A 21,299-nucleotide genomic window follows, 5' to 3' on the forward strand; every position below is an offset into this window, starting at 1 on the left:
ATTTTGACTTTTAAGAGGTGCTGAAAGAATGGATTTCACTGCGTGGCAGCAACCAGGCGAGGGCGCAATCTTTTTAGGAGACGGAAGATTTAAAATGTTAGGGTAGTCCTACAACCTAGGTTTTACGAGTGAGAACGAGGATTCTCACACATGCTGAAGCCTGCCCTAGCAGCGCTGAACTGGATGCATCTCGTATATTAAATGACCGAAATGGTGATATTATACCGCTGGTTAAGCATGACGGCACCATGAAATATACTGTTTTCCAGGAAGTAAAAGCAAGGGAAGTTAATTTCATGAGGACTTTTAAACATGCGAGCGCAAATTGAAGTTAGAAAAAGCCATTCAGTTCTTCTGCAGCCTTACCCAATCAGCTTTGTGATTCCCGACAGGATGGGAGACTCAGTTGACCCATTGATACCTGATGCAGCATTTGTGTGCGTATCCCTTTAAGACCGCGAACCGTGTCTTAAAGGTCCCATTCCGTGCAAAAGCTGTTTTTACTTGTAAATGCATATATACTGCTGTCATCCCTCCCTGTAATGAGTGGTCACAAGCTCAGAACTGGCAGTTAGATTTGTCCCTATCCAGCTTCCCCCTGCAGTCTCCTTCAAGCCACGCCCCTTACACTCTGTTCCCCCAGACGGGTTAATGTGATGTCACGCGGGTCCTTAAGCATACTGCGCGCGGTCTCTCTCACACAAGCTACCTGCACCATTTTGTCTATAGCCACAAAATTAACACTTCTAGCTGGAGCGACGCCAACTGTACATGATCCAGCAACTGCGGAGGTGCATTCGGTAAGTCTAGGGATTTTGAGATGTCCTCTTTAGCGTAGCAACCGTTAAGTTAGCGATAGCTCGTTGCTAACGTTAGTTGTGGACACAACCTAGCGTGCTGGTCCACAGACGCTAATCTGAACTGTTAGTTCTGAATATATTATAGAAACAGACCATTCTTGGGACGCAACGAGATGAGGAAGTGACAACTCCGTCAGAACAAACGGGGTTGCTATATTTTCGACAAATTAATCCAGAATCACGTTTTATGGACCAGCGACACACGTTTTTAAGAGGTTACAGCTGCACGAATTGGGACCTTTTAAAGGGATACACACACAAATGAGGGATATACACGCAAATGCTGCATCAGGTTATCAATGGGTTAAGAGCCTCGAAATGTCAACTCGGTCCGCTTTTCCCCTCTCCAGCTGATGCACCCCCTCTCCCAGCCGGCCGTCTCCAGCCCCTGTGAGCGGCTGCACTGCTCCCACTTCTGCCTCCTGGCCCCGGTGTCCAGGGCCCGCTCCGGGGTCCCGGAGAGCAAGGGGCCCACGGCGGTGTGCCGCTGCCCAGCGGGGCTGCTGCTGTCTGCGGACAAGCACACCTGCTCTCTGCCTGTGGACTCTGCTTTCATCCTGCTGCTGTCTCACACCGCCGTCACACAGGTGAAGCCTGCAGGTCACGATCACACGGCGTTTTGAGCGGGCGTCTCAAAACACATACAGGGGGAGGGATCATAGAGTCACGCCCTCTTCCGGGTTCTGCACGTAACACAAGGGATTTCATCTGCCTGAATGTTTCCATTGGCGTTTTGAAAAATCCTTATAGAAAGAGTGAAGGAGAGTGATTCAGCTATATTCCAAATCACAAGAGATCATAGAACATTTCGCTTTGACCAAAACCAGCAATCAAACAAACAGATAGATAGATATTTTATTCAAGTGTCATGCACACAGGGTGTCCAGCCTGCATGGGCTTATAAGACACTAAAAACAACAATCTTGCATGGTGTGTAAACAATTCAACAAAAACATACAGTATGTATGCATATATATACATATACACACAGTATGTATGCCATATACATACTAGCATATACAGGTGCAGCTCAATGAATTAGAATATTGTGGAAAAGTTACTTGTTCCCCATAATTCCTTTCAAAAAGTGAAACTTTCATAGATTATAGATTCATTACACACTAAGTAAATTATTTCAAGAATTCATTTGTTTAACTTTGCATAAGTTTGGCTTCCAGCTCATAAAACCCCCCAAGACAGTATTTCAACAAATTAAATATCACACACAAAAAACTATTTTCAAAATAGAAATGTCGATCTTCTGAAAAGTTATGTTCATGCCTGCACTCAATACTTGGGCGGGAATAATTTTGCTTTAATTACTGCCTAAAGAAATAACTTGTCCATGTTATTTCCACGATATTCTAATTTTATGAGCTGCACCTGTATACATTATGCACTAACATACACATTATAGAACTCAAATCAAATGTACAGCATATTTTTTCTCTTTTCCCAGGCTTTAGAAATAAAATTGGCTGTATGGGATGCTCCTTTTCTAAAACATAATTCAGGTTTTTTGTAATCATCCAAATAAAAGAAATAAATAACAAGCTTATTTTCTCAAAACGTGTATATCTAAATTCATCATACAGAGGACAGAAGAACATAAAATTATTCTCATTTTCAATCTGTTCTAAATCACAGAACAGGCAAAGTCTCTGTTCCTCAGGTACACCGCTAAACCTACCTGTCTCTATGGCAAGAGGCAAGGTACCTGAGTGTAGCTGGGCACAGAGAGATCTTTGTGATTTTTTTATTATAAGACAATACGTTCTTAATTTAGGCGTATTCCATATTTCTATAGTCCATTTTCCTTTATGTAATTGGAAGAAAACTTTTTTAATTTCTTGAATATTGCAAGAGATGACACTGTCTCTCCCTCTGGCTCCCTGCAGATCCACCTGCACACCATGCGAGACGGCGTGGGGCTGAAGCGGTTTCCGAGCGGCCGGGTGTTGGCGTTGCCCGGGGTGACGGAGGCGTCGGCCATCGACGCAGACATCCAGGAGCTTGCCCTGTACGTGGCCGACGCACCACAGGGCTCTGTGGACCTGCTCAAACTCAGCAGCTCCAGGTCCAGACCGGGACTGACCCCTGCTGGACAAATCCTCAAGCTAACGGTAGGCACGCAGGCACGCACACACACACACACCCCAAAGGGCGACTATGGATTGGTCTCGCTCTTTCCATCCGTTGGTCCGTTCGTTCAGTCTGTGGGTCACATTGTAACTTTCTCCCCACAAGGGGAGGCGGCATTGATAATGAATGGGGACTCATCACTGTAATGTTGACTCTGTGCCGCTAGGGGGCAGCTGGATGCAATACACAACACACTAGCGTTGGCGTACTCGAGACCGGTCTCAACACCACATTTTGATGGTGTCGTCTCGGACTCGCCCTCCATCGGTCTTGGTCTCGTCTCGGGCAAGCCGGACTCAGGATTTGATTTGGTAAATGGTAAATGGCCTGCATTTATATAGCGCTTTTATCCAAAGCGCTTTACAATCAGTAGATAGTCTACATTCACCCATTCATAGGGTGCCTACACACCATCGGGAGCAAGGAGGGTTAAGTGTCTTGCCCAAGGACACAACGACAGCAGCTGGGAGGGAGCGGGCATCGAACCGCCAACCCTTGCGTCATTGGCCGACCCGCTCTACCTCCTGAGCTAAAGCCAGCCGAGACTCCTGAGCAAAAGACCAGCCGAGACTCGTCTAGTGACATCATTACTTCCCTTTTTTTTTACTGTGATTGGGTGTAAAAATCCCTCGTTCAATCGCAAACCAATAACCTTGTAGTTTGAAAGTTTTTTGTTTTTTTTACACTTTAATTTTCATTGAGTTTCATTTTCCGAACAAGTATACAAAAATGGACAAGACTTGTACATAAAAGACATACATAATTATATGAAAAAGAAAAAGAAAAAAATTACTGTTTGGGGGCTACGTTCATGTTTTCCTTTTCATCCAGTGAGTCCATCAATCGTCTTGTCTGTTATATCAGTTATCTTCGTCCCTGTTTTGGGATTTGAATATTGTCCATTTCTCCCATTTTTCTTCCAGCTGTTGTTCTTGTAGTCTTAGTCGATATGTCAGTTTCTCCATGCTATAGATTTCTTCTATTATATCTCTCCATTGCCCCTGAGTAGGAGGTTCTACTTTTCCCCACTTCCTTGTGACAGCTTTTTTACCAGCTATTAACAATATTTTGATCAGATATCTATCTCGTAATTGTACATTTTCTTCAGTGAAGTTACACAGGTAAAGTAGCATGTAACTCAAAGGAATATCATATCCTAGTATCTCCTGAACAACCTTATGAATCTCAGTCCAAAACAAGGTTAACTTGTGACAATTCCAAAATATATGTGCGTGATTTGCATCTGATGTTCCACATTCTCTCCAACATGGTACATTTATATTTGAATATTTACTCTTAACCTTGGGCGTGATAAAAAAACAAATCAAGTTTTTCCAAGAGAATTCTCTCCATACCCGTGAACTGGTGGATGTTTGGTGTATTGTCCACATGTTTTGCCAATCATCTTCAGAGATTTTTATATTGAGCTCTGACTCCCATTTTTCTTTGATATATGCAGTTGATTTCTTATCTGTCTTCAATGCTTGGTATAATGCAGATATAATTCTGATGTTATTGTTATTGTATGAATTAATTATAGTTTGAAAGGTTTTAACGCTGTAGCCACTCCCCTCACGTTCATGTACAAAGGAAGACAACACAGGTCAACAAGGTGGCTGGAAAGTGTGGCATGCGCTATGTGCAGTCGTCAGTAGAGTGCACTGCACACAGCGCATGCCCCACATGGCAAACGAGGAAGTAACTTCGGTTCTACTCCTGTTAGTTTGTTTACTCTTTGTTTAGGTCTCGGTGTGTGTATGTACTATGAAAATGATAATTTAACCTAACTTTGGATTATTCTTTCATCATGTGGTGAGTACAGGAGTCACACCATGTACATGGGAGTGTTTTTAGCGCTGTTGGAATGTGCATTTTGGTCGACTGAACGGGAGTAGGCCAAAATCCAATAGACTGACATTGTAGCACTAAGCTATTAGCAGTGAGGGCTCTACACAGTTTGTACTGCACGCAGATGGAAAATAAAGCCATGTACGTTCTAGTTTTAATATAGACAATATGGCAAATGGCCTAAAAATGGCCAAAAAGTTGGCCTATCACTTTAAACTAATTTTCCTGCCCCAATACAAGATATTAATTTGTGTTAAAGAAATTAGCTGGTTTTGCCAGGTTTTTGTTCTTTGTCTTGAGTACTAATAAATTACTTGACTGATTAAATGTATTTGTTAATCAAATAACAACAATAATAAAAAAAAAGTAAATACATTAAATAAAAAGTACATGAATATGATTAAACCAGGGTTGGGGTTAAAACCTTCAAGGATAACACAATTAAAGCTCATTGTGAGAGCTAATTTCCACTGTGTTGCGTTGGACAGCGCTCTAACGCCGGGCTGACCTGGTCTCTCTCTCTCCCTCTGCAGGGTGACTCTGTCTCGGCGATGGCGGTGGACTGGGTGACCTCTAACCTCTACTGGAGCCACAGCAGGCGGGCCGACCTGCACGTGACGTCACCGCGTGGCAGCCACACCGCCTCGCTGCTGCACGGGGCGCTGCAGGTGACGCGGGGGGCGCTGGCAGCTCTGATGCTCTGCTCTGTTCTTCTCTGCTCAGCTCCTCAACACCTTCTCTCCTGTCTTCTTCTTTACTTATACCTTTGTCTAGGGTGGCACAAATTAATGGTATTAAAATCGAATATCAATCATGATCCAGATTTTGGCTTCCCCCAATCATGAAAACAAGAAAATCGAGATTAAACCTTTTCGGTCTGTTTAGCAATGTTGCTCTGATTTTGTCTGGTGTTGTAAAGCCAGCGCACCCCTTTGCCTCGCTGTGGTGTGCTCCACCCATCCTCCAAATCCCAAACTGTGGTGCGCGTAGTTTCAGCTCAAGTCGAAAACGGAGAAACCGGCGCGTATTAACCTTGGTAAAATGACCGTTCAAAGAAATCCAGTTATTTATTTAAAGTTCAATAAATGCATGCTGTTCCCAAAGTCAAATAATGTTAAATAATCGTGATCTCAATCCTGATCAAAATAATTGAGGTTATAATTTTGACCATAATTGTCAATATATAGTTGGATCGGTCCCGTAGAGGGTGGCTGGACGCAGTACACACCACACCTATAGTATTCCTACAGTAATCCTATCATATTCCTAGAGTACTCATATTAGTAGTATATAATATTCATATAGAGGCTTGAACTGCGTCTGTGGTGCACAATAGTGAGTGATGCTGCCCGTGTGCCGCCAGGGGGCAGCATTGACGCTGAACGGGACTGACCCAAGGGTGGAACTACATCACATGTTTACTAGGTGCTTGTTTTGACCTTTCTTTCCTCTGCTCACAACTCAAGCTGGGGGGCAGATGACACGTTTTCCATGCCTGGATTTGGCAGCAATTTGAGATTGCTGGAAGTCTGCGGTAGTCCAGGGTGTGTAGGGTATAAAGTCCAGGGTGTGTAGGGTATAAAGTAGTCCAGGGTGTGTAGGGTATAAAGTCAGGGTGTGTAGGGTATAAAGTCCAGGGTGTGTAGGGTATAAAGTCCAGGGTGTGTAGGGTATAAAGTCCAGGGTGTGTAGGGTATAAAGTCCAGGGTGTGTAGGGTATAAAGTCCAGGGTGTGTAGGGTATAAAGTCCAGGGTGTGTAGGGTATAAAGTCCAGGGTGTGTAGGGTATAAAGTCCAGGGTGTGTAGGGTATAAAGTCCAGGGTGTGTAGGGTATAAAGTCCAGGGTGTGTAGGGTATAAAGTCCAGGGTGTGTAGGGTATAAAGTCCAGGGTGTGTAGGGTATAAAGTCCAGGGTGTGTAGGGTATAAAGTCCAGGGTGTGTAGGGTATAAAGTCCAGGGTGTGTAGGGTATAAAGTCCAGGGTGTGTAGGGTATAAAGTCCAGGGTGTGTAGGGTATAAAGAGTGCGGTAGTCCAGGGTGTGTAGGGTATAAAGAGTCTGCGGTAGTCCAGGGTGTGTAGAGTATAAAGTCAGGGTGTGTAGGGTATAAAGTCAGGGTGTGTAGGGTATAAAGAGTCTGCGGTAGTCCAGGGTGTGTAGGGTATAAAGTCAGGGTGTGTAGGGTATAAAGTCAGGGTGTGTAGGGTATAAAGTCAGGGTGTGTAGGGTATAAAGTCAGGGTGTGTAGGGTATAAAGTCAGGGTGTGTAGGGTATAAAGAGTCTGCGGTAGTCCAGGGTGTGTAGGGTATAAAGTCAGGGTGTGTAGGGTATAAAGTCAGGGTGTGTAGGGTATAAAGTCAGGGTGTGTAGGGTATAAAGTCCAGGGTGTGTAGGGTATAAAGTCAGGGTGTGTAGGGTATAAAGTCCAGGGTGTGTAGGGTATAAAGTCCAGGGTGTGTAGGGTATAAAGTCAGGGTGTGTAGGGTATAAAGTCACGGTGTGTAGGGTATAAAGTCAGGGTGTGTAGGGTATAAAGAGTCTGCGGTAGTCCAGGGTGTGTAGGGTATAAAGTCAGGGTGTGTGGGGTATAAAGTCAGGGTGTGTAGGGTATAAAGTCAGGGTGTGTAGGGTATAAAGTCCAGGGTGTGTAGGGTATAAAGTCAGGGTGTGTAGGGTATAAAGTCCAGGGTGTGTAGGGTATAAAGTCAGGGTGTGTAGGGTATAAAGTCAGGGTGTGTAGGGTATAAAGTCAGGGTGTGTAGGGTATAAAGAGTCTGCGGTAGTCCAGGGTGTGTAGGGTATAAAGTCAGGGTGTGTAGGGTATAAAGTCAGGGTGTGTAGGGTATAAAGAGTCTGCGGTAGTCCAGGGTGTGTAGGGTATAAAGTCCAGGGTGTGTAGGGTATAAAGTCAGGGTGTGTAGGGTATAAAGTCAGGGTGTGTAGGGTATAAAGTCAGGGTGTGTAGGGTATAAAGTCAGGGTGTGTAGGGTATAAAGTCAGGGTGTGTAGGGTATAAAGTCCAGGGTGTGTAGGGTATAAAGTCAGGGTGTGTAGGGTATAAAGTCAGGGTGTGTAGGGTATAAAGTCAGGGTGTGTAGGGTGTGTAGGGTATAAAGTCAGGGTGTGTAGGGTATAAAGTCAGGGTGTGTAGGGTATAAAGTCAGGGTGTGTAGGGTATAAAGTCAGGGTGTGTAGGGTATAAAGTCCAGGGTGTGTAGGGTATAAAGTCAGGGTGTGTAGGGTATAAAGTCCAGGGTGTGTAGGGTATAAAGTCCAGGGTGTGTAGGGTATAAAGTCCAGGGTGTGTAGGGTATAAAGTCCAGGGTGTGTAGGGTATAAAGTCCAGGGTGTGTAGGGTATAAAGTCAGGGTGTGTAGGGTATAAAGTCAGGGTGTGTAGGGTATAAAGTCAGGGTGTGTAGGGTATAAAGTCAGGGTGTGTAGGGTATAAAGAGTCTGCGGTAGTCCAGGGTGTGTAGGGTATAAAGTCAGGGTGTGTAGGGTATAAAGTCAGGGTGTGTAGGGTATAAAGTCAGGGTGTGTAGGGTATAAAGAGTCTGCGGTAGTCCAGGGTGTGTAGGGTATAAAGTCCAGGGTGTGTAGGGTATAAAGTCAGGGTGTGTAGGGTATAAAGTCAGGGTGTGTAGGGTATAAAGAGTCTGCGGTAGTCCAGGGTGTGTAGGGTATAAAGAGTCTGCGGTAGTCCAGGGTGTGTAGGGTATAAAGAGTCTGCGGTAGTCCAGGGTGTGTAGGGTATAAAGAGTCTGCGGTAGTCCAGGGTGTGTAGGGTATAAAGAGTCTGCGGTAGTCCAGGGTGTGTAGGGTATAAAGTCAGGGTGTGTAGGGTATAAAGAGTCTGCGGTAGTCCAGGGTGTGTAGGGTATAAAGTCCAGTGTGTGTAGGGTATAAAGAGTCTGCGGTAGTCCAGGGTGTGTAGGGTATAAAGTCAGGGTGTGTAGGGTATAAAGAGTCTGCGGTAGTCCAGGGTGTGTAGGGTATAAAGTCCAGGGTGTGTAGGGTATAAAGTCAGGGTGTGTAGGGTATAAAGAGTCTGCGGTAGTCCAGGGTGTGTAGGGTATAAAGTCCAGGGTGTGTAGGGTATAAAGTCAGGGTGTGTAGGGTATAAAGAGTCTGCGGTAGTCCAGGGTGTGTAGGGTATAAAGTCCAGGGTGTGTAGGGTATAAAGAGTCTGCGGTAGTCCAGGGTGTGTAGGGTATAAAGTCAGGGTGTGTAGGGTATAAAGAGTCTGCGGTAGTCCAGGGTGTGTAGGGTATAAAGAGTCTGCGGTAGTCCAGGGTGTGTAGGGTATAAAGTCAGGGTGTGTAGGGTATAAAGAGTCTGCGGTAGTCCAGGGTGTGTAGGGTATAAAGAGTCTGCGGTAGTCCAGGGTGTGTAGGGTATAAAGAGTCTGCGGTAGTCCAGGGTGTGTAGGGTATAAAGTCAGGGTGTGTAGGGTATAAAGAGTCTGCGGTAGTCCAGGGTGTGTAGGGTATAAAGTCAGGGTGTGTAGGGTATAAAGAGTCTGCGGTAGTCCAGGGTGTGTAGGGTATAAAGAGTCTGCGGTAGTCCAGGGTGTGTAGGGTATAAAGTCAGGGTGTGTAGGGTATAAAGAGTCTGCGGTAGTCCAGGGTGTGTAGGGTATAAAGTAGTCCAGGGTGTGTAGGGTATAAAGAGTCTGCGGTAGTCCAGGGTGTGTAGGGTATAAAGTAGTCCAGGGTGTGTAGGGTATAAAGTCACATCTGTAATTGGCGTTTGTGTGCGGGACTCAAATCTCTCTCCTGTGATCCCATTCAGTAGCATCACGATTAAATGACACGTTTTATTTTTTAATCTCTCTCCTGTGATGTCATTCAGTAGCATCACGATTAAATGACACGTTTTATTTTTTAATCTCTCTCCTGTGATGTCATTCAGTAGCATCACGATTAAATGACACGTTTTATTTTTTAATCTCTCTCCTGTGATGTCATTCAGTAGCATCACGATTAAATGACACACATTTTATTTTTATCTGGGCTAGTCTTTGCTAGTCCTGTACTGTGCACTCTTAGCTATACTGTCTCTGTCTTCAATATGCCCCCAGCTTCACGCTGACTCAGTTGCAGTTTGCATTTACTTCTCCCCGATATGAAAATACCATTGTACCATTATCTTGACCAAAATTAGCTTGATACAATATTATCTTTAATGATTCATTTCAAAACTTGAAAAACCAGTACTGTAATATACTTAAATTACTTAAAAACTGATCCATCATATCAATCACGACATTTGCCTTGAAATGATAAAATGCTGGTTTAACTTCTATAAACTGTAAGGTTAGCTTGAAACGACACAAGTAAAAGTCTGTGGAATCTTACCGCCTCCTCCCTTGTCGTTTCAGGGCACGACGTCCATCGCGCTGCACCCCCCCTCAGGGCGCCTCTGTTACACGTCAATGGGCTCAGTGGGCGGGGGGAACCAGCCCCAAGTGGACTGTGCCTACATGGACGGCCGTAACTGGGCGGTGCTATGGAAGAAATCGAGCATACCCACAGCGCTGGTCTTTTCCAATACTGGGACCGTCATCTACTGGGCTGACAGAGGTGAGGCATTCAACCTGTGTGTGTGTGTGTGTGTGTGTGTGTGTGTGTGTGTGGGCTGCGCGATTATAGCAAAAATCCTAATCACGATTATTTTTTAATGATATTGAGATCATGATTATTTAACTAATGTATTACTCATTGACTTTGGCAACATCATGCATTTATTCAACTTGAAAAAAAAAAAATTTGATACTGGATTTCTATGTAAATTTAAATATATTGAACTGAAACGGAGAAATAAATGAAGGTAAGTAAAAATATATATTAATACATATGCTTAATAATATATATATTAATCTTGATTATCTTGTTTTCATACTTGTGGGAAGCCAAAATTGTAATTGAGATAAAAATCTGTGTGTGTGTTTGTTCCCTAGGTGAAGGAGTGATCAACTCTATTGGCCTGGATGGGTCTGGATATAGACAGTATAAAACGGGTACAGGCCTGCTGGCCTCCTTCACACACGTCGAGGACATGCTTCTCTGGATCACGCTGGAGAAAGGTAAGGGCGGGCTTACCAGCAGGGGGCGCTGTGACTCTTTCAAATGAAGCGATGCCTCACCCAAAAATCACACCCAGGTGTTGAAGTAAGCGGTGCAGGTTTGCACAGGTCGGATCCTTCTCCCCCACCCCCTCGTTATTGCATCCACGCGTCATATAAATAAATTACTCTTCACTAGAAATGAGTTTCTTCAACAAATATAAATAGTGAAGTTATAATGGCTTTAATTTATATAGCACACTTTAAAATGTAAAACAAATCTCAAGGTGCTTTACAGTAGCTAAAATAGTAAAATAAATAAATAAAAATAAAAATAAATAAAAAAATAAAATAAAATAAAAACAGCTAAAAGCTCTGAGCTAATAAAAAGCAGAGCGGAACAGGTGGGTTTTAAGGCTCGTTTTAAAAACAGCGAGGGATTTAGAGGCCCGAACAGTTCCTGGGAGTTGGTTCCACAGGCGTGGCCCCAGGGTGGAGAAGGCTCGGTCACCCATCGTTGCCAGCTTGGTGCGGGGGACAACAAGTAGGTTGAGGGTGTCGGATCTGAGTGACCGGGAGGGGGGCTTGGGGGGGAGGAGTTCTTGAAGGTAGGTGGGACCAGTGTGGTTTACTGCCTTGTAGACCAGGAGGAGGAGTTTGAAGGTGATGCGTTGATTGATGGGGAGCCAGTGAAGTGAGTGGAGGACAGGGGTGATGTGTTCTGACTTCCGGGTTCTGGTAAGAACCCGGGCGGCACAGTTCTGGACATATTGCAGTCTCTGGGTGGATTTGGTGGGGAGGCCTGCAAGCAGGGAGTTGCAGTAATCGATACGGGAGGAGATGAATGCGTGGACCAGTTTTTCTGCGGCGGCTTGGGGTAGGAGGGGTCTGAGCTTTGAGATGTTCCGGAGATGGTAGAATGAGGTTTGGCAGATGGATTTGATGTGGGTGTCAAATGACAGTGTTTGGTCAAGTTTGACACCCAGGCTGGTGACCAGTGAGGAGAGGGGGATGGAGTGTCCATCGATGGTGATGTGGATGATGCCGGCCTGTTTTATTTGGTGAGGTGTACCGATGAGGATGGCTTCAGTTTTACTCCCGTTGAGCTGAAGGGAGCTGTTGCTCATCCAGTGGCGGATGTCATTGAGGCATTTGGTGGCCCGGGCTTGAGTCAGATGGATGTCTGGGGAGGTTTGAAAATAGATTTGAGTGTCATCGGCGTAGCAGTGGAAATTGATGTTGTGGCTCTTCAGTATCTTCCCCAGGGGGAGCATGTACACCAGGAAGAGCAGGGGACCCAGGACTGATCCCTGTGGGACACCAGAGGTGACACTCCTGATGCTGGAGATGAAGCTGCGCAGCGCGACATACTCCAGTCTTCCTGAGAGAAAGGAGAGGAAGACGTCGAGGGCAGTGCCTGTGACTCCCACCTCCCTGAGACGCTGAGACAGGATGACATGGTCCACCGTATCAAACGCGGCGCTCAAGTCCAGGAGGATCAGCAGGCTGGGGGAGCCGGAGTCTGCCGCCATGAGCAGGTCATTCACGACTCTCACCAGGGCTGTCTCAGTGCTGTGTGATGGTCTGAAGCCGGACTGGAAGGTCTCATAGAGCTGATGGGATTGGAGGTGGTCATGCAGCTGGACGGCAACAACCTTTTCCAGAACCTTAGCAAGGAAAGGCAGGTTGGAAATTGGTCTATAGTTAGAGAGCACCTCTGGGTCGAGGTTGTGTTTTTTAAGCACGGGTCTGATGGCTGCTAGCTTGAGGGAAGGGGGGACTTGGCCAGTGGCCAGGGACCTGTTTATTATGTAGGTCATGGTGGGAATGATGGCTGGGAGGCACAGTTTTAAAAGTGGAGTGGGGATAGGATCCAGGGAGCTGGTGGAAGAGTTCATTTTGAGAATGGTGGCCGATAGCTCATCACTCGTCACCTCTGCAAAGGAATCCAGTGTTTGACCGTTATAGGGGGGGGCGGGGGGAGGGGCAGGGTGAGTGGGGGTGATGTTGTCCCTGATTCCTTCGATCTTCGTTTTGAAGAAGTCCATGAATCGGTTGCAGTCATCGACAGATGGGTCAGCCGCAGAGGAGGCCCTGGGCTTAAGCATCCGATTGATGGTGGAGAACAGGTGCTTGGGGTTGGTATGGCCAGAGTCAATGACGGTGGTGTAATATGACATCCTGGCAGCCCTCAATGCGGCGGCGTAGGCTTTCTGGTGTTCTCTCAGGGATAGTTGGTGGACGGTCAGACCGGTTTGTCTGAAACGGCGTTCAATTTTCCGCCCCTCTGATTTCTGGGCTCTCAATTCCTCAGTGTACCAGGGGGCGGAGCGACGAAACGACACTGTCCGGGTTTTCAGAGGGGCAAACCTGTCTAAACCATCGTGCAGAGTACAGTTGTAGTGGTGTACTTGCTCTTCCAATGAGAGGGCAGGGTCAGGCTCAGACAGGATGGAGGAGAGGGCAGATGAGAGCAGGTCATGGTCGATATCCTTGGTCCTGCGGAAAGTGATGGGGCGTTTGGTGCTGGAGGTAGGTGGTGTTATCAGGACCTCCAGTAGCACCAGACGATGGTCAGATATGCCAGGCTCGATGACCTGGGTGCTGCTGACTGTGACATCATCACCAGTGATGGCAAGATCAAGGGTATGGCCATGCTTATGGGTTGGTCCCTGGACATGCTGTGTGAGAGGGAGGCAGTCCAGGAGGTTGATGAAGTCATTGGCCAGTGAGCAGTTGGGGGCATCAATGTGAATATTAAAATCACCAAGTGCCACCAGCCTGTTGAAAGTGGGGCAGAGGGACGTGAGGAGCTCGGAAAAGTCAGATATAAAAGTTGACTGGGCTTTAGGTGGCCTGTAGATGGAGACCAGGAGCAGGGGTTCAGGCAATGAGCATCTTGCATAGTTGATCCTATGTACAGTATGAATGTATTACCTTTCCATCAAATATAAGATGGTTTTGATTTGTTCAACACTTTTTTTGGTCGCTGCATAATTCCATTGGTGTTATTTCATACTTTTTAATATTCTAAAACATGAAAAGTGGTAATAAAAATACTGACAAATGGTGTGTCCAAACTTAGTGTATGTTTGGCAGTGTGTTTCTCATATCACTCCTCATTGAGGGAAAGAGCTTTGCCTTCCTATCCGCTGTGTTTCTCCCCTTCAGGCAGCAGATGGCGTCACAGACTGAAGTAATAATACTATAGTCTATTTAGCCTTATTATTAGTTGCAATGTGTCTGCAGTGTCAGGCAGCCAACTTTGATTTGATTCATGTTCAATGCTGCTCCTGCCTTATTAAGATGAAAGGATTTACAAATGAATATGTCATTAAGCCTGGGAAGTTTCCACCTCCCAACACTTTGATATCCAGGGTGACTAGTGAACTTGATATACTGTGTTAATGTCCAATGACTTTTATCATCTCGTTTCCAGAAGTGATCGGCTTATTTCATTATATTTTTTGTCACATTATCCCACTGCACTTGCAGATAATCCTGATACAAGCCAGAATGACTTGTTTCATGAAACCTAAAAATGTAAACATGAAACTTCAAGCTCTTTTTCCGACTCTTGAAACGAGCGATGTTCTCCTGGGGGAAAGTCACATTTGTTGAAACTGGTCCAATGATCTGCCTGTGCAGCAGTAGTGAACCTGATCTGCCTGTGCAGCAGTAGTGAACCGTATCATCTGCCTGTGCAGCAGTAGTGAACCGTGGCCCACTGAGCTGCACCGCACTCCCAACACTCACAATTCTGATCTGTTCATTTAACCCAGGTTTATTTGTTGAGATGTCGACTGTCGAATATATGAATAAAGGACAATTACACAACAGATTAACTTAAAGGAAAAAATATAAAAAATAATATGTAGTATGTATCACGGTTCCCCTCTGCAGTGCATGCTAAAATAGGCTTGGTAAGTTGGGAGACGAGACGAAACAACTGAGTAGGTCTTATCAGTTTTTGCCGTGTTGCAGACATAGCCTACTTCTTGCTATAAACCTTTTCTCTGTTCTTTTTCCTGTTCCCCTCTCGTCTGCAGATGTCACCAGACTGTGGTTCAGCGACGGCCTCCAGCCAAAACAGCTGTGGTTTGAGGCCAAAACCAGCATAGTGGCCATCAAGGGCTACAGCAAGGACAGCCAGAGCGGTAGGGATCTGTTTGTATATGTGAACACGAAGAAGAGTCTATTAATATTGATTCGTAATTTAACCTAGTATTACGTCTTAAAGGTCCCCTTTATTCAGTTTTTATTTTCAAATAATACCCTGGCTCAGGATAAGAATGCTCTTTCGTGATGATGTGCAAATGTACTTTCAAGTTTAAATTGGTAAAACCGAATAATGACCGTACTGGTCCCCGATTGGCCGACAGCAGTGGGCTCCTCAAATGACATAAACTTGCAGAGTGTACACTTTTCAGTTAAAATGCTGCAAACTGGATTTCAGTCATTCTTTACTCGGGGAGCCAATCAAGAGTTACCGTGTGTGCGTCTTTTTTTTTATGCAATAACTTTACCATTCAAACGATCAAAATGTTTCATTAAACACCTTTGATCATGTACAGTATGTATAAATATTAGAATTGATCCAGTATGGGATCTTAAAAAAGAAAAGGAAAAAAAACAACATGCAGATCACACCTCACGTCTCTTCAGTGCCATACTAGTCAGTAGGGGTGCTCCGATCCGGCTAAGCCACGATCCGATTCCTGGGGTCACGATCCGATTCCAGAATCGATTCTCGATTCCAGCGATTCTCGATTCCAGAATCGAGAATCGATTCTCAATTATGTAGTTTTATATTGCAATAACACACAAAGGTAATATAAGACAAAAAATCAAGGTCAAGGTAAACTTTATTATCCCATAGGGAAATTCAGGTGGTCAAAGGTGCAAGCATGAAAACATATAGAAACATAATAATAAACCATAAATCACATGAGGACATCGAAGGTGCAAAAATAAAGCATATAAAAGCATAAAAACAATAAATCACAAGACCTAAAAATTTCAGTTTTGTGCACTACATGTCTCCATGTACACACACACACACACACACACACACACACAAGATAAAACATGAGGCTACAGTGCACTGTGCATACAGGTAGTTATCATCGCCCTAACATACTAAAAAGGAGGGAAAAGAAGCAAAAAACAGGCTATTAAGTTTTGCGTTTACTTTTTGTGCTGTCTTGTTCATTCAGCATTCTGATTGCAGATGGAATAAAGGACTTGCTGAACCTTGTGGTTCTAATTTTCCTTTGCAGCATCCTTCCTTTGCCCCGATGGCTGAGTTGGAACTTGCTGTGTAAGGGGTGAGCAGGGTCATGGATGATGCGCTCGGCCTTGCCCAGAATGAGATCTTTGCACAGCTGGGCAGCAGACGTCTGATCACATCCGATGACCCTGCTTGCCAGCTTAATCATGCGCTGCAGCTTAGCTTGATCTTGGTTGCGCATGTTCCCAAACACACAGATCAGGCCAAAGGACAGGATGCTCTCAAGGATGGCCTTATAAAACAGTTGCAGGATGTAACGGTCAACATTAAACAGTTTCAGTTTTCGTAAGAAAAACAATCGCTGATGCAGCTTTTTGACCTTGGCAGTAGCACATTCATTGAACTTCAGCTGGTCATCGATTTCTATCCCTAGATATTTATAGGTCCTAACTCTTTCAATCGGTGCCTCGTTAACAAGGGTGGGTGGAACTTCTCCTCCACTCCGCCTGAAGTCTATGACCATTTCCTTTGTTTTGGTCACATTGACCTGAAGGAAGTTGTCAGAGCACCATTTGCTGAAGTGCTCCACCTCTTCTTCAAAGCTACTCAGGGAGGCATCGTCAGATTTGAGGAACCCCACCAGGGCTGTGTCGTCTGCATACTTAAAGTAAGTGTGAGTGGAGCCTAAAGCTCGACACTCATTGGTGTACAATATGTACAGTATGGAAGACAAAACACAGCCCTGGGGGGCTCCTGTGTTTGATTCATTTTAGAAGAGAAACCGCTACGTTAAAACGGACCTGCTGAGAGCAGTTCAAAAGAAAGTCATTAATCCAAATAATAAGCCTAGGATTCACATTATAATCCATCAGCTTGCTCACCAGCAGGTGAGGTTGAATGGTGTTGAACGCACTGCTGAAATCAATGAACACTATTTTCACAAAACTGTGAGGTTGTTTTAAGTGTTCATATATGCTGTTGGTCATTGTCAGCAGTGCATCATCCACCCCCCGCTCTGGCCGGTACGCAAACTGGTAGGGATCTAAGGATGTTGAGACTTCATTGAGGAGATGTTTCAGGACAATTTTTTCGAGACATTTCATGGGAACAGAGGTTAATGCAACCGGCCGCAGGTCATTCATCTCTTTAGGCCTGTTGTTCTTCGGCACAGGTATTATTAAAGAGCGTTTCCACTGGTCTGGGATTACCCCTGTATCCAGGGAGCGCTGAAACAGCTTTTGAAAAGGAAAAGCAAGTGAGTCAGCACATGATCTCAGGACCTTGCAGCTAATGCCATCTGGACCCTGAGATTTGTTGATGTTAACACGCAAAAACTGCCTTTTGACCTCGTCCAGAGTAATTGTGATTTCATTAGCTGGAAGACCTGTGAGTTTATCAGCTGCTCTTATCAAAGTGAAGCCCTCCAGCTCGGCAGCCGAATCGTGGTCGTTCTCTGTGAGCCAGGTCTCCGACAGACAGATCAGGCATGATTGACGGTAATCAGAGAGGTATTGCACGCAGGCTCGGAGTTCATCAGCTTTGTTGCGTATGCTCTGGACATTGCCGAGCATAATAGATGGTAAAGGTTGCCTAAAAGGCTTCTTCTTAAACCGAGTCCGGGCACCCCCTTTTTTGCCCCGCTTCCTTGTTCTGGTGGTTACCGTGTCGATATTGCGACGTGGAGGTGGTATTATGGCTGTAAATCCATCCTGGAGGACAGCAGGTGTGGCTGCATGCCTGAGATTAATCAGCGCCTCCTGGGTGTAGGTAATCCTGAGCGGTGGCCCATTAGAAAGACCAGTAGCCTGCATTGAGTAGTCCATCAAATTAACGATTAAAAGCAAAAGGAGAGCTGCTGTGGTTCCCCTCATCTTGTCCACAAAGTAATACTTAAGACTGTGTCTACAAAAAAAATTAAAAAAACGATCTCAGAAGACAAACTTTCAGACAAACAAATACAAATGCAAGCGGACAAACGCACCAGACCGTGTCGCCGCAATGAGCATGCGCCACACACCATGACAAATGTATTAATGCTGAACTTCAAATTCAACTTCTGAAGTATTACAGTCAGGGCCTAAATTCATTTTGCAAACTAGGGGGGAATTCCCCCCTTATGTTCTTCAGATAAGATGGATTTATAGGCTGGGGGGGATCTGTAGACTTTGAGAAGGATTTATAGATTTTGGGGGGAATACATTAACCAGAGTTCTTAAGTGCAAGAGGTGGTGGCACCGTGGCAGTACAGTACACAAATTACATGAACATTTGGACACTTATTCAGCCGGTATCTTGCATGTTGCGTTCAGGTGCACTGTAAAAAAAAATTTTTTTTTTTTTTACGATTTTAAGAATCGATTCTTGGGAGTTTGGAATCGATCCAGGAATCGTGGCATTAAGAATCGCGATCCTTTCAGAATCGATTTTTTTGGAGCACCCCTACTAGTCGGGGCTCCACAGGGTCTTCTTTCCCCGCTGATTCTGTTAAGCCCGTTTGTTCTTTCCCCGCTGATTCTGCCAAGCCCGTTCGTTCTTTCCCCGCTGATTCTGCCAAGCCCGTTCGTTCCAAAAATTGGAGTCAAGTTGGAATCTCAGAAGTGGAGTGATCTCCTTTGCATATCGTGCAGCCCGGTATCTTAACATGTTGTAATTACTTTGTGGACTTACCAGCCACGATGAGGATCATTTACTTTACTACTGTAGCAGTTGGCTGCTACAGACAATTTCCTATCCGCTTTGACAGAGAAGCATCATGTGGAAGTGCTGCATTAAAAAAAAATAATAATAATTGGCCGGGATGATCAAAGTTTATGATCTTTAATGCTAGCCAACAACAGTCCATCCATGCAGCACCCTGCCAGCTTAATGTCAGCATGTGAAAGCCATGTTAGTCTCGGAATTAAAAAATATCTACCTATATATTGTCATATTAGTCACTTTAGGGGGGTGGCCATCTGGCCTTTGGCATAATATTTTTTTTTCAGGGCACAAGGCTATTGCTCTATTGACATAAAGAGCGATTTTTCTGAAATGTGTGTTAAAATGAGCCAATGACATCCTTTGCGTAGGGCAGGCAGGCTACATTAAACCGAGACCACTGACGCTTTTAAAGCTACTGACGGTAGCGGGGCACTGCCAAGGTGGCCGTAGGGACGTCAGGGCATCACGGCCAGAGGGAGGGGCCGTGGAGGCCATGGTCTCCCATGCCTCATGCCTTGTACTTTCCTTTCCCACTCACAAGGCGGAGTGACCACCAGAGATAGCATGTACAATTATATCTCAGGTGGCCAAGAAAAGGCTATAGAGAGCCAAAGTGAACGTCATTTCCTGCTTCAGCATGGCACCAGAGATTTTCAGCCGCCATTTATTTTCCCATTCGTAAAATGCGTATAAAAATAGTTTTACTAGGTCAAACAATTCAGCTATATTTACAATCGGGAGAGACCATACAGTAGAACATTTCACTCGGACCAAAACTGGAAAAAAATATTTTCTTTAAATCCGCAATCTTTACGTTTTGCTCCGAGTGTTGTGCGGTCTCTCCTGTTTCTAAATACAGCTGAACCGTTTGGTCTGAACAAGTAAAACTATTTTTATAAGCATTTTTACAAAATGTCTATGGGAAAATAAATGGCGGATGAAAATCTGTGCTACCATGCTGAGGCAGGAGGTGACGTTCACTTCGGCTCTCTATTGACTCGGGCTCAGTTTGAGCTGAATAGACACTGAGCCATGTGATACCTGCAGAGAGACCAGACACAGAGCCATGTGATACCTGCAGAGAGACCAGGCTTGGCAAGCTGAGAGACGCCAGTCTGAAGCTCCGCCCACCACCATGAATGGAACTCTCACATACATAGGCATTCATTCTCTCCCTCCACTCCCTCTGGCTTTCTCTCTCACTCTCGAGGGACAATCCCAATACCCCCCTTGCCTCTACCACCTGTTACCATGTAGTACCACCTGTTACCACCAGCCTCTACCACCTGCCTCTACCACCTGGCTCTACCACCTGGCTCTACCACCTGCCTCTACCACCTGGCTCTACCACCTGGCTCTACCACCTGCCTCTACCACCTGCCTCTACCACCTGGTTCTACCACCTGGCTCTAACCCTCTACCACCTGGCTCTAACCCCTTGTTTAGCGCCTTGCCTCTACCACCTGGCTCTACCACCTGCCTCTACCACCTGGCTCTACCACCTGCCTCTACCACCTGGTTCTACCACCTGGCTCTAACCCTCTACCACCTGGCTCTACCACCTGGCTCTAACCCCTCGTTTAGCGCCTTGCCTCTACCACCTGGCTCTAACCCCTCATTTAGCGCGTTCACATGTGTGAGGGTGTGCTCATTCTTGTCTGCATCAGGGCTATTGGGGGCAAGTGGGAGAGCTGTCTGGCCCTCCAAACAGATTTTTCAGGCGCAAACTCCAAAGCGAGGGAGGGCTAGCAGGAAATCGTTAATAATCAATAAAAAATTACCAACAAATGTGAATATCGAAGTTTAATGTAGATGCAAAGGACTGTGGAATTTGTTTGTCAAAGCATTTCAGAAAAAAAAAAAAAAAATCGCTATTCGCGCCGGGGACATCCAGGCAATCTCCCCTGGATCTCTGCGACTGTCCGCCCGTGGGGAGCGGCCTGCAGCATAGCGATTTTTGCAAATATAGCGATCTTTGAAATGTGTTTCAAAAATCTCATTTCACAATCTTTTGCATCTACATTAAATGAGGATATTCACATTATTTTTGTAAGTTTTGATTGGTTATTTCTGACGATAGTTAACATTTACATGCAGGCATCCATTTCCCAGCTGGGAACACGCTAGACGTGGAAACGTCTGAGCCGACCAGCCAGTCCTTGCCAGCCCCGGGAAGATAGCGAGGTCCGTGCAATGCGTTTAACGCCGTTATTGAAACGTGACCAACAAATTTGTGCGGTAAAACAAATGATTTCTGGACACCGGACCTAACGGACCTAACGGACCTAACGGACCTAACGGACCTAACGGACCTAACGGACCTAACGGACCTAACGGACCTAACGGACCTAACGGACCTAACGGACCTAACGGACCTAACGGACCTAACGGGATGTTTACATCTCCTGATTATAATGCAACCCAATCGCCAGAATAAAACGTTGGCATTTT

General features: G+C 45.3%; 1 protein-coding gene across 1 annotated transcript in view; it reads left to right on the forward strand.

Moving 5' to 3' along the window:
- The window catches only part of LOC310778936 (low-density lipoprotein receptor-related protein 6-like), a 52,529-nt gene that overhangs the window by 18,679 nt on the left and 12,551 nt on the right, over positions 1–21,299 (forward strand). The window contains exons 12-17 of the mRNA XM_083639410.1: positions 1,211–1,447; positions 2,759–2,983; positions 5,384–5,518; positions 10,235–10,436; positions 10,814–10,939; positions 14,968–15,075. Coding sequence (XP_083495536.1) covers positions 1,211–1,447; positions 2,759–2,983; positions 5,384–5,518; positions 10,235–10,436; positions 10,814–10,939; positions 14,968–15,075 — 1,033 coding nt within the window. The remainder of the gene's footprint in view (positions 1–1,210; positions 1,448–2,758; positions 2,984–5,383; positions 5,519–10,234; positions 10,437–10,813; positions 10,940–14,967; positions 15,076–21,299) is intronic.

The sequence above is a fragment of the Poromitra crassiceps genome, assembly GCF_964638095.1.
Source record: "Poromitra crassiceps genome assembly, chromosome: 6".
Lineage (NCBI taxonomy): Eukaryota > Metazoa > Chordata > Actinopteri > Beryciformes > Melamphaidae > Poromitra > Poromitra crassiceps.